Consider the following 13,320-nt stretch of genomic DNA (forward strand, 5'->3'; position numbering starts at 1 on the left):
AGTTCTCATACCCTGCTATCAGGGCTATGGATTCATAAAATCAGTGTGGAAAAGAGTTGAGAATTACCTAGAAATGTTGATCATGAACACATTCCTAAGTGTATAATGTGGAGCAGCTTCTACATGTGAGCACTGAAAGAAATGTATGAGAATATTCATAGAACCATTGCTCCTAATAGCTAAAGTTGCACAATAACCTAAGTCTCCATTACTAGAAGTATTGATAATTAAATTGTGTCACACTCACACCAGCATGATTGAATCCCAGAAAGATAAAGCTGAATGGAAATAGTTACTATATTACTCCATTTCTAGAAAGTGCAAAAACATGCAAATCTAAGTCATATTTTGCTTGGAGATAAATTTTTGTGGTAAAAGAGTCATTAATACAAAATTCAGAATAATGGTTACCCCTAGGATCAGGGGTACATAAATGAGCATGGAGGCACTACTAACATTTGACTTCTTAGGCTAGAGGGTAAGAACAGAGATAAAAAAACTATTCTTCTTTAATTCATACATTTGTATGAAAGCTCTTGTGAATAAGGAAAGCATCAAGATTAATTTTAAGAAAATCAATTCATATCAGACTTTAAGCACCCATCCCACAAGGCTAATGGGAGGGAAATTCAGTCTTGGTCAAATAAGGGTTCTCCAATTTGAGTTATACAACAGTTTGTTTTTCCCTAACTTGAGGTTTGGCATCAACTCTACTTTAGAATAAATTACAAATCATTTAATTAAGTCTAAAACAGAGAATTGGTAGCTAAATATTATGTAATGGTATTTGCTTCTTATGTTCCCACTGAAAAAGCACAGTTCCAGTATCATAATTCTACCAAAGTTTACACAATAAAAATCCTTTCTCCCAGTTGAACAGTTTCTGCAGTTGCTCAAGGGGATACCAAATCTCTCAGATGCAAAACTGTACGTAAACCTCAGGCACACTCTTGTTTTTCATTCTGGTAAATAAAGAGTTCTGTTTTGATTTCTTCCTCAAGGATGACATTCTTTGCAAAATAAGATGGCTGGACAAAAGGGAAATAAGTCATTAAGCTCCCCACCCCCCAACTTCTGCCTCTCTCTCTCTCTCTCTCTCTCACACACACACACACACACACACACCGTAGACTTACAGACACTAGTAACTCACAACCCTCTTTTACTGCTCTCTTCCTAAGGATGTGGTTGCTCTCTGTGCTTTTTATGGGCTATCTTACCTTTGGGGACTTGTTGAGATTTCTAATTACCATTTGAAAATCCCTACAACTTTGTAATATAAACTCTTATTTTAGGTTTTGCCTTTCTTCCTCTAGCACACCCTTTTCTCCACCCTCCTCAGGTTCCGGGTTGCCATTTCAACACAGGCCATGCCCCATGTTGATGCCTGGCTGGCTGGCAGTTCTCTTTCCACCTCACCTGCAATGCAGTATATATGGCATCTGTAAGCCCATTTTCATCCCTCTTCCAGGGATATCTCAGTAGGTTTAAGCCCAGTCCCCACTCCAAGTGTAGACTGATCTTCCTCAGTTGGTCAGAGCAGCCCCTTCTTCCTCAGTTTAGTTTAGGAGCTGGTGTATAATTTGAGTGGATCTGATCAAAGGGAAACCCATGACTTCTGCTAGATGACCTAGGCAGGAGCTACCCTGCTTCTTCTGGGTACAAGTAGGAAGCGTGTAGCCTCAGGCTTCCCAAAGTCAACTTGTTCTCTTGAGGGGATTTGGACATGGGACCCAGCCAGTACCTGAAGAGAAGGCCCACAGAAACCTTAGTTGAATTTTGAAGTTCAACTTCCCTTTCTGTTTCGGTTCTATGAGATGATGATTGTCGAAGCCACTCGGACCCCAGGAACTGACTCCCCTCACTCCAGGATGGGACTCCTTCCCTTGGTGGGGTTGGGTGGGCTTCCATCAGAGGCCCAAGTCTTTTCCTGCTTTCCTTTCTCCTGTCTGTACTCAATTTCCATTTCTGGTGGCCTTTCTTCTCTTCTTTTTTAATAAAAAACACAGAATTAATTTGAATTTTAAAATTTAATTTTATCTTAATTTTAATTTTATTTCAGCAACACATATTCACAAGTTAGGCAGTTAAATGGTTTTTAAACGAAAAAGAAATTCCCACCTATCCTACCACCCTCAACTTGTCTCCAGAGCAATCCCCATCAATTCTTTTCACATTTTCTTCTGGGCTTTGCTACTGTTGTTAAATAGCACTTTTACACAGCTATTAATTGTTCTCTAGCTTTAGTTACTATGCATTTTCTGTAGTGAAAGATGAGGACTTAGTTTCTTACACCCTGTAATTCTGGGGGGAAAATCCCAGGGCAAAATAACTTTGAAACAGAAATCATTCAAGGGGAGAAATAAAGTGGGAGAAACCCATTTATTTCTTAGAGGCAGTCATCCCGTGTCTCTCCAGACCTGGCTGCAGAAGAAGAGAGAGCTCCACCCAATCTCTCTGGTCCAGATAAGCCCTCACTCGCCCATATAATTACATACTGATCTGGAGATGGACTACTTTTCTCCACCCCTTGGAAATACCTATTGATATGGAGATGCACCAGAGCCAGGCAAGAGATTCTGGAAATGCTGCAATTTCACCCACAGTCCAACCCTCCAGAACTCTCTCCTCACAATCTAGATGTTCCCCATCTTCCATAATGGCCCCTGTGCAACAAAACTGGAGCATTGTAATCAGACTAATAACATACAGTAGCAGCAGCAATAAAATAATGATACTCCTCAACCTGGAGGATTCAGCTAAGTTCAAAGTTCTACGCAGATTTAGTCCATAGCTTGCCCATTCCATAGTCAGTACTGAACAGGTAAGGAGTTCAGAGCAATCATCACATGGCAGCTGCCACGAGGGGGCACGTCCAGGCCACAGGGACTGTAGAATAAAATAACCTTAAGGATGATAAGATACATGTTTTAATGACACCAGCATAGGTAAATCTTGTCCATCAGGTAGGATACATACAAGACAGTGGTCCTGTGATAGAACAGTGGCAGAAATGGGATCTCGTCCTGGTCTAGTGTACCAACCAGACATTCACCCCACTCCCTGTGGGAGTTACAAATGGGTCAATATATAGGGCTACAGGAGGTACATGCACTCACCATAAAGATAAAACAAAACTTCCCCACAAGATGCTCTTAACTCCTGGATGTTTTGGGTGCACCACTGTGATCTTTGGAGGCCACTCTGCTGTTATTCCAGGAATATACAGGAGGCCAGCTTCTAGGCCTCTCGCTAGGAGAGCTAGCCATCACTGGTCCATGTGTTCAAATCTCCAGGGCCACATCCACTTGACAGTGTCTCCAGGGCTGGCAGCAGGATGTTGCTCTGCTGGCCACATCCTGGCTTCAATAACTCCTCTTTGGTTTGCACATACAGTTGTATAGGACAGGCAGCAATGTGTGTTAGCATATCCACAGGGCTCAAGGCTCCTCTTTGGGGCTTCTCATTCAAATGCCACAGCACTATCCATAAATGAACTGATCAGCCCACAGACAACAATTGGTGTCTGACTTCAGGTCAGATTTCAACAAACCATTGTACCTCTCTATCATGCCTGCCCTAGTAGGGATATATGGTACATGAAACTTCTACTTTATTCTTAATTGCTGCACCCATTCTTGTAACACATGTCCAGTAAAGTGGGTGCCTTGATCGCTCTCAATCACCTGCAGCTAGCCATAGGCTGCAAAGAGATGCTTCAAGCCCCTCTTGGTAGTTTGCTGATCTGCATGACATGCAGGAAAAGCAATCAACAGTCCAGTAGCTGTGTCCACACAAGTCATGGCATACCGATATGGTAACCTTCTGATATGGGGATAGGCTTGATGTAGTCTATCTGCCACCTGACAAGGGGTAACGGCCCCTTTACTATTGTCCCATGTTGCTGCGGGACTCGGTTAAGTCTTAGATCACACAAGGCACTCCTTTCAGGCTCTGCTGATTTCTTCAAAGGTCAACAGCAAGCCTCACTGACTGGCTACAGCCTACATTGTCTTTTGTTCCACATACAACAAACCCTGATGTAACTATTGGGCCACATCAGAGGCAGGCTTTCCTTCTAGCCAACACACCTGACCCAATGTATCTGCTTCATCATTCCCTGGGGAGGCCAAAGGCAAATGGCCAGTCACACGATATACGGTGACAGTCTTAGTCTGACCAGAGGCCCATAGGTTTTGCCACAGCTCTTGCCCCCAAAGGGGCCAGTGACCAAACATCCAGATGGCATGGTACCATGTTGGTAGCCACAGGGTCAAGCCCTGATAGACAGCCCAGCCAGCAGTGTAGACAACTATGGGGGAGGGCTCCTGGGTGATCACAAGCCACACTGCCTGCAACTCAGCCCGTGGCCTGCTCTTCCCCGTTAACTCTCCGTCCTCCATTCATATTGTCCCAGTATTAGGATGGAAAGCCACAGCCCTACACGTTGGGGGCTGTTCACAACTGGAGCTGTATACCAAGCATCTTTAGGTATAGGGCCTTTTTCCTCCTGGTATGGACTTTTGGCTACTACAGGCTCAGAAGCAAGTTCCTGCTTTCCACTGGTATATGTCACTGGCCCCACTAAGTATTGTAGTTCTCCACTTGAGGGACTAGTAGAGAGGGTGCTACGCTGCTGTAAGTAGGCATCCCATCTGGCCAGTGTAGGCACCTGTACTACACCACTCCATGGTCTTTGGGTCCAGTCTCACACCCACCCATGATGGGATAGGTGGTTATTAACTTGGTCAAAGTTGTTCCAGTGATGGGCTCTGTAACCAGCAAGGCGTGTACACAGCAGCCAGTTGCTTCTCTATCAAGGTGTACCAGACCTCTGCTCCTTTCCATAGCTGTGACCAGAATCCAATAGTTTCATATGTCTATTCAAGCCTCTGCCAAAGACCCCACCCATAACCATAACATCCAGCTCACAGGGCCTTGATGAATCCATTACACTCAAGGCCTGTACAGCCTTGATTACTTGCTTAGCAGCAGTAAAAGCAGCTGCATATGTTTCATCCCAGTCCCACCTGCTGCCCTTTCATACCAACCAGTAGAAGGGCTTCAGAATTTGTGCCAAGTGTGGGATAAACTCTCTCCAGTAGCCCAAGACCCAAAAGCTCTTGTAATACTGCCACAGTGGTAGGGGTAGAGAAAGCCTGGACCTTGTCTATGACTGCTTCAGAATAACTTTAGTTTTATCTAACCAGACAACCCCCAAGAACTTTACAGACAAACCAGGTCCCTGAACCTTGCTGCTGTTCACAGCTCATCCTTTCTCCTGTAGATGTTGCAGCAGTCTTGAAACTGCCCCTTCTAAATCTGCAAGAATATCAGGCGTGAGCATAATGTCCTCAATGTAGTGATACAGCCACAACCTTTGTGGTTTCTTCCATGTGGCCAAGTCCTGTGCTACAAGTCCATACAAATGGACTGTGGAGATATCCCTGTGGAAGGACAGTGAATGTCCATTGCCAGCCTCCCACATGAAAGAAAACTTTTCCTGACTATCCTGTGCTCTGTCAATAGAAAAGAAAGCATTAGCAAGGTCTACAACATAATAATATATCCCTAGTTCATAACTGAGTGTGTCCATAATGGCTGCTATAGAGGGGACAGCAGCATGCAAAGGGGGTGTGATTTTATTCAGCTCCCTGTTGTTCATGGTCATATGCCAGGGGCCATCTGATTTTTTCACTAGCCACACTGGGGAATTAAAAGCACATAGAGCCCACTCATAGGGCTTTATGATGCCCCACCTTCTCCAACTCCTGTAGAATTGCTCCAATTTCCTTGTGCCCCACAGGCAATTTATACTGGTTAGTATTTGTCACTTTCCAAGGTACAGACAGAGCTACAGGTGGGTGCTTAGCATGTCCCCTCAGATCTGCCTTTACCACATGTCCCCTCAGTCTGAACTCACCTGCAGTGGTCTGTAACCAACCACAGGCCCTGCAGGATATCTACCCCCAAAACATATTCAGGGATGGGAGGAATGTACACCGTATACTCCTTTGGGGGTAAACGCCCTATCCCCAGTGGGATTTGGGCTTTCTTCACTCTAACTGCTTTACCCCCATAGCCTTCTATCACAGCAGGGGTCCTGGGAAAACCCTCAGGGTTGCCATGAATCAGAAAACACTCAGCTCCTGTGTCCACCAGCGCCAGGACCTGCCATACATTCACAGGGGACCAATGAATTGCTAATTTTACATGTGGCCTCTAGTCCCTACCACATACCCCAAGGTGGGGGCCTTGACCCCCAACCCCCATCAAACCGTGATGCCCAATCATCATCCTCTGGGGATGAGAGCCCAGGCAGAGCCTGAGTACTGTCCCTCAGGAAGTCCTGCAGGAACAGAGGACAGACATGGGGCTTTGACTCCGGTTTCCATGTCCTGGAATTCAGCGGCTGGAACTGCTGCTCTGGCTTTAATTGGTGCCACAGTTCTAACAAGATCTTATTGGGCTGCCCATCAAGTTTTTCTTTCACTACCCCGGACTTTATCAAATCAACCCACGTCTGGATCCTTGAGACCTTCATGGGGCCCTTTGCACCTCTCCTTTCAGTTATAGCCTGTACTTCCTTCTGTGCTCTTATTGTTCCAACCTCTCCCAGATCTGCTAAAGTATGAGTAGCCTCACTTATGGGCTGCCCTATGTGGGGGCAACAATAGTCACTTGGGACCCAAAGAGAGATGGGGGAGCTGTATGGAGCACCAGATTTCTCATTCTTACCATGAACAACTCCTCATTGGGGCCCTAGGGGTCCATATTATAGATGATGATATTTTTAATGCCCAATTCCAATAACACCTACTGGAGCTCTGCATACATTTTTCAGCTAGTGGGTAAGTATGGTAAATCACCCTGATTAGGCTAAACTTCCCTTATGGCTGCTGTCAGCTGATCTAGAAGCGCCCAATTCCCTGAGGCGTGATGGGCACATTATAACTGCTGCTGGAGGGAAGGGTGAGTCATCAGGGAAGCTAGTCTACCCATTTCAGAACCCGATGTAGCAATGTTTTCCACCCTCATAACCCAGAGGTGCAAAAGCCATGTAGGCAGAGGTTCCAATGGCCTCTGCCCAAACTGGTTCATGTTCACCAACTCATCCTGGGTTTAGGGGTGGAGCATGGAGTGCTCCACAGCCTGGGGAGGGGGCAGCTCCTCCCCCTGAGGAGCCCACTATTGTTGCATTTTTATTTTCTTAATTACAATTGGGCAGGTCTTTAATATGGGAGAGGCTGGTGCCTTGGGCAGTGGCCTCAGCAACAGATCAGCGCTCAGCCTCCACCCCCTCATCCTTTCCATCCTTTCCTGACATCTCCTCTACTGTCTCTGGGGCTAAAGGCACCTACCTCTCTTTCCTCCTCCTCCTCCTCCAAGGAGTCCTGTAATGTGGCTTCTCTGCCTGCCTCCTCCATTGCTGCTGTTAAGGAATTTTCCAGGAGCATGGCCTGTCTTCTCAGTAACTGTCTGTCTTTCTTAAAGGCGTCCCATAGGTCATCACCCAGCTCCTCTGAGCCATGCTGAAGTGTGTCTCTCTCCTGCTGAAGTCTCTCTCTTTCCTCAGTAACCTTCTCCTCCATAACACTTTCCACTATCTTGAGGAAAAGAGATCCCACAATCCCAGCTGCTACATGGTGACTCAGGGCCTCTAAGCAGTCTTCTATGTCCCAAAGGGCTAATTCCGCAGCTTCCAGTGTCTCCGTCCTTCCCCAATTCTGGGGAAGGCCTCACCTGTATAGGAGGTGATTCACCCTAGACTAATTCCCCACTAGAGGCCCCTCAGATAGGCATCTCCCAAGTAAAAGTGCACCCTCTACTGCTTCAGCCACTGGGGCCTCCCACCATCCACAGGGGGATTTCTAGGTATCTCCCTACCATCTCTAGCGGCAGCCCACCCAAGGGTTGCACACATGTAGACAGTTTTCAGGTTCAGAGGTCCTGCCAGCTACCACCAGATGTAACTCTGGGGGGAAAAATCCCAGGGCAAAATACCTTTGACACTGAAATCAAAGGGAGAAATCAAGTGGGAGAAACCAGTTTATATCTTAGAAGCAGTCATCCTGTGTCTCTCCAGACCTGGCTGCAGAAGAAGAGAGAGCTCCACCCAGTCTCTCTGGTCCAGATAAGCCCTTGCTTATCCATGTAATTACCTATTAATATGGAGATGGACTACTTCTGTCCACCCCTTAGAAAAACCTACTGATATGGAGATGCACTAAAGCCAGGTGAGAGATTCTGGAAATATTGCAATTTTATCCACACACCCCTCTTCAGCACGTACACATCCTCTCCCCTCACTTCCTGAAAACAAGTTTTATCACAGTATTTTGCTATTTACATTAATCTCTGTAATTATTCACAGCTGAGCCATGTAGTGTACTATGGCTTTATTTCCTTTCTTAATGGTTTCTTTTCCCTATGGCACTGAGTAATTGCATTGTCTTATTGTCTTTTCACTTGCTTGTTTTTTCTATGTATTTTCACTCTGTATCTCAAGCTCTCCAAGAACAATATAAATCCCTCCAATGTGTGTGTGTATAAATCAGTTTCTTGTTTTTCTGCTGTAACCAGCATCCTGGGAATTGTCTTCACCTTCCTCCTGTGTTGAATTCCTTGTTTCCTAGATAGCATGTTTTCTTCTATCTTGGTTTAATCTCTTGTTTAGAGGAGCACATCCTCCAGTAGGTTTCTGATATTTAAAAAGTACAAGGATGATAAAAATGTGATCTTTCATACTGAAGATGTCTCTGTCTACCCTTTCACTTATTCGTTGATGTTTTTTTGTCTTTGGGCTTTTTTCTCCCATGTGTGGCAATAACTGACTGTTCACAATGAGAGTGGGGCTCTGACAGGCTCATTAGGCTCTCTGTGAGTGGAAGGGATCAGTTACAGTGGGGGCTTCTCTGTCAGGTAAGTAATAGGACAGGCACTGGCTTTCATGCTGGGGAATCCCCAACAGTCTCTCTTCTTCTGCAGCTGAGAAACTTTCCCATAGGAGCATTGTCCAGGCTCCTGTCTTGATAGGGTGAGCCTATCAGCATTCTGGCAGCTGAGTAAGGAAATGACTGTAAGGCTATGAAGTCTTTCACTTAGTCACTCCCTAGCTTCAGAAAACCACCTCCCTTCCACCATCCGTTCTGCCTGGGGTAACAATTCCAAAGAGAAAACCTCGGTGTTCAGTTTTCTCTCAAAAGTGTAGAGGGGTAGGGGCCTGAAAGGGGAAGGAAATTCTTATTTAGACTTTGAACCAATCATTGTGGAGGTTTGCAGGGGGAAGAGTGGAGGAAGCACCCAGCCAGCCCTTCTGCATGGAGGTTTCAAAAAATCTTATGAGCTGCGTGAACTTCAAATTTCTTAATTTCTCTGAGCTTCATATTTTTTCATCTATAAAATGGAAATGGGCTTTGGTGTGAGAGTTAAATGGGATTGATAGATGTGAAGTGCCTGGCACAGTCTGTGCAGCACGGAGAGGGCACTTAATTATTGGCAGTACGCTGTCATGGTGGTAGTAATTGGTCATCTCTGTCTTGTTTCAGTAGACAGAAAGGAACCCCTCTTAACTATCCAGTGCTTTTCTATACTCTCAAAAGGAAAGTCACCCTACACTTGTTCTGCTAAAACATTAATAGAATTTCAGGGGTAAAGCCACTTGCCCTTCACTCCACCCTTTCTCTGAGTGCCCAATCAAACTCAGAGAGCCCTCTCCTCTATTCTGGCTCTCAACCCAGTGGATTGATGTACAGAAATGAAAATTGCAGTGATGTCAGCCAAACCCAAATCTCAAGAGTAAAATTGATACCCCCTTCTCCACTATTGCATTCATAATTCCATATATAAACTCTTAGGGCAAGATCCCAGGCTGTCCTCCTAGTCTTTCTGCCCTTCCTAACCCAGTGAAAAGAGAGAGGCAAATCTTCTTGCCTTCACTGTGCTAGAGACCCTCTTTCAGTGCAAAATTAAATTCCTCCTCCCCTCCACTACTTCTCACCAGCTCTCTCTTGTCCCAGTCCTTCTCCTCTCACTGTTTTTCTCTGGGGCTTGGCTCTACTTTGTGAGAGGGCAGCCTTCCTCTTCATGGCCATTCTTTGCCATGAATTCCTAGGATGTTCTTCTTACCTTCTCTGGATCCCCCAGGAGCTTTGTTAATTGGCTAACAAATCAGGGGGTTGAAGGGGCCAGAGGAACTAGAGAAGCTAGGCAAGTTATGGTTATCTTAAAGTTAAAAATGTAGAATTCTTGGTGGGCTAGAGATTTGATGAAAAGCTTAGCACTGTGCTCAGCATTTTCCCCCAGTCTGACATTTCAAGTTGCTAGACTGTAGGTTTTTCCTGCTACATTCTCACTTAGACTCAACCACTGAAAATACATCTCATGAAATTTTTGAAGTAGGTCTTATTAACAAAAGTCATGGTCAATTAGATGTTGGGAATCAAACCTTGTTGGAAATAGCTTGGTCATTTGGAGACTATGTGTGAATAAAAGTGGAACAGAGATACAAGAATAGGCCTCACCTAGTAACTGCTTAAACTTGGGCTTCTTTTTTCAACCACACACAGACAGGAAAGTTGCACTTTGTCTTCTGTAGATGACATTTGTTGAGTGCAGTCCTTAGTCTGTCCTTGAAATTCTCCCCAGTGAAGTAATAGAGCAAAGGGTTTAGGCAGCTATTGGCTGATGCCAAGGCCAGTGTGACAACCAGGGCTTTATGCAGTCTTTCTTTGCATAGACTCACTTTCCACATGATCAGGTGGAGGGTTCTCAGTATGTGGTAGGGCAGGAAACATAGGAGGAAGATGATCAAGGCAAGGATGATGGTGACCAGTGCCTTCCTGTGAGCAACACGCAGCCCGGATTCTGGGATCTCCACCTTTAACAGGACTCGAATGATCAGCAGGTAACAGATGTTGAGCATGCAGAATGGCAGCAGGAAACCCATCACCAAGGCGATGTAGTTCATAATCTTCAGTTTAGCAACTTTATCAGGATTCAGCTCTAAGCACAATGTAACATTGCCCTTCTGCTCAGAGCCAGTGTGCAGAAGCACTGATGAGGAAGCCATGATGAAGATCCAGATAATCCCACATAGAATCCAGGCACTCCTGGTGCTGGTGACATGGAGGAGCCGGAAGGGGTGAACAGTTGCCAGGAAACGCACGACACTCAGGACAGTCAGGAAATAAATGCTGCTATACATGTTGACATACAAGGAATAAGACATAATCCTGCAGGCCAGGTCTCCAAATACCCAATTGAAGTCTCTGATATAATAGTCAGCCCTAAAGGGCAGTGTGATTGCAAACAAGAGATCTGAGATGGCCAGGTTTAGCATGAAAACATTCACAGATGTGGACTTCTTATAAGGCTGCAGGAACACATATATGGAAAAGCCATTTCCCAACACTCCCCATACAAATATTGTCAAGTACACAATGGGATAAAAATCCCTTTTGAAGTTGTCAATTGTGCAGTTTCTGTAGCTATTGTGATTGCTGAAGTTACCATTGCGTTCCATTTCTGGCATGGAGATGGATGGAGACAAAGATGTAAATTTTTTCTCCATACTGGATTAAAAAGAAACAGACACAAAGTTACTTCCTGCTCACTGCTCACATCTTTCTAGATTTTGATGTAACAGGGAGAAATACTAGCTTTTCTTTGAAAGCTGAGTAAAAAAATATATCAGGTTTTTATTATAAGTGCCATTACATTGTGATACATTTTTTAAATGTAGAATAAAAATTAATTTATTTGAATGAAGCTGAAGCATCAAACCTGGGGGCTTCTGGCATAGTGTCCATGTTGACATGTGAGCCCTGCAACACTGCAGTTTAAATAGACCAGACAGCAGATTTCTGATAAGAATGTGTAGAAGACAAAAGGAAGTGACACATTTTTCAAGTACTGAAAGATCTAACAATCTTAGAGACCTATATGAATATACACCCTTCAAGTATAAAGGAAAAATCAAGACACTCTCAAATGATGGAAAACTAAGAGAATTTGTTGCCAACAGATCTACCCTAAAAGAATGACAAAGTAACAGAGAAGACTCCATAGAAGGAAGAACCTTGGAACACTGGAAAAGAAGAAAGGACACAATAAGTAAAAGTATTCATGAACACAATAGGCTTTTCTTTTCTTTTAGAGCCTAAGTTGTGTTTGATGATTGCAACAAAAACTATAACACTGTCTGATGTGGTTCTAAATGGATGCAGAGAAAATTTTAAAGATAATTATATTATAAATGAAGGGGGGTAGAGGGACATAAAGGAGGTAAGGTTTCCACACTTCACTTGAACTGGTAAAATGATGATGTCAATAGACTGTGATAAGTGATTTATATATATCTAGGGCAGCCACCAGAAAGCTATACCAAGAGATGCACTCAAAAACACTAGATAAATCAAAATGGAATTCTAAAAAGTGTTCAGATAACCAACAAGATGGCAAGAAAAAGAAAATATACAATAGGTAAGACAAAGAAAATACAGTATAGAATCTGGCAGACTTATCTAACAAATCAATCATTACATTAAATGTAAATAGTCTAAATGTACCAATTAAAAGCAGATTGGCAAACTGGAATATAAATATGCCCTACTCATTTTTGACAAAGGTGCAAAAGTGATTCAACAGAAGAAAGAGTCTTTTTTGGAGGTGCTGGAGCAATTGGATATCCCTGGTCAAAAGAATGAACCTTGATGCAAGCTTCAAATTTTATACAAAAATTAACTAAAATGGATACTGAATTAAATGTTAAATGTAACACTAAAAGTTTTAGAAAAAAAATTGGAAAAAATATTTGGGATCTAGGGCTAGACATAGAGTTAGTTCTTAGACTTGACATCAAAAACATGATCCATATAAGGAAAACTGATAAACTGGACTTCATCAAGACAAAAAACTTTTGCTCTGACAAAGGCCCTGTTCAGAGGATAAAAGTCAAGCTACAGACTGGGAGACAATATTTGCAAACCACATATCTGACAAAGGACTCATTTATAGAATATACAAAGAACTCTTAAAACTCATACACTGCTAGTGAGTATGCAAAATGACAGTCATTCTGGAAAATACTTTGGCAGTTACTTAAAAATTTAAGCATGTAACTACTATAAAATCCAGTAATTGTACTCCTGGACATTTATCCCAGGGAAGTGAAAATTTATGTTCACATGAAAACTCATACATGAATGTTTATAGCAGCTTTATTTGTAATAGATGAAAGCTGGCAGCAAGCCAGATATCCTTCAATGATTTAAATAAACTGTGGAGTATACATACCATGGGATACTGTTCAGTGATGAA

General features: G+C 43.6%; 1 protein-coding gene across 5 annotated transcripts in view; it reads right to left on the bottom strand.

Moving 5' to 3' along the window:
- Positions 1–1,401: 1,401 nt before the first annotated feature.
- The window catches only part of CYSLTR2 (cysteinyl leukotriene receptor 2), a 56,179-nt gene continuing 44,260 nt past the window's right edge, over positions 1,402–13,320 (bottom strand). For all 5 annotated transcript variants that reach the window (XM_036904127.2, XM_036904102.2, XM_036904111.2 and 2 more), the window contains one exon: positions 1,402–11,573. In XM_036904127.2, the coding sequence (XP_036760022.1) occupies positions 10,535–11,572 (1,038 nt within the window). In that variant the 5' untranslated portion in view covers position 11,573 and the 3' untranslated portion in view covers positions 1,402–10,534. The remainder of the gene's footprint in view (positions 11,574–13,320) is intronic.

The sequence above is a fragment of the Manis pentadactyla genome, chromosome 17 (assembly GCF_030020395.1).
Source record: "Manis pentadactyla isolate mManPen7 chromosome 17, mManPen7.hap1, whole genome shotgun sequence".
Lineage (NCBI taxonomy): Eukaryota > Metazoa > Chordata > Mammalia > Pholidota > Manidae > Manis > Manis pentadactyla.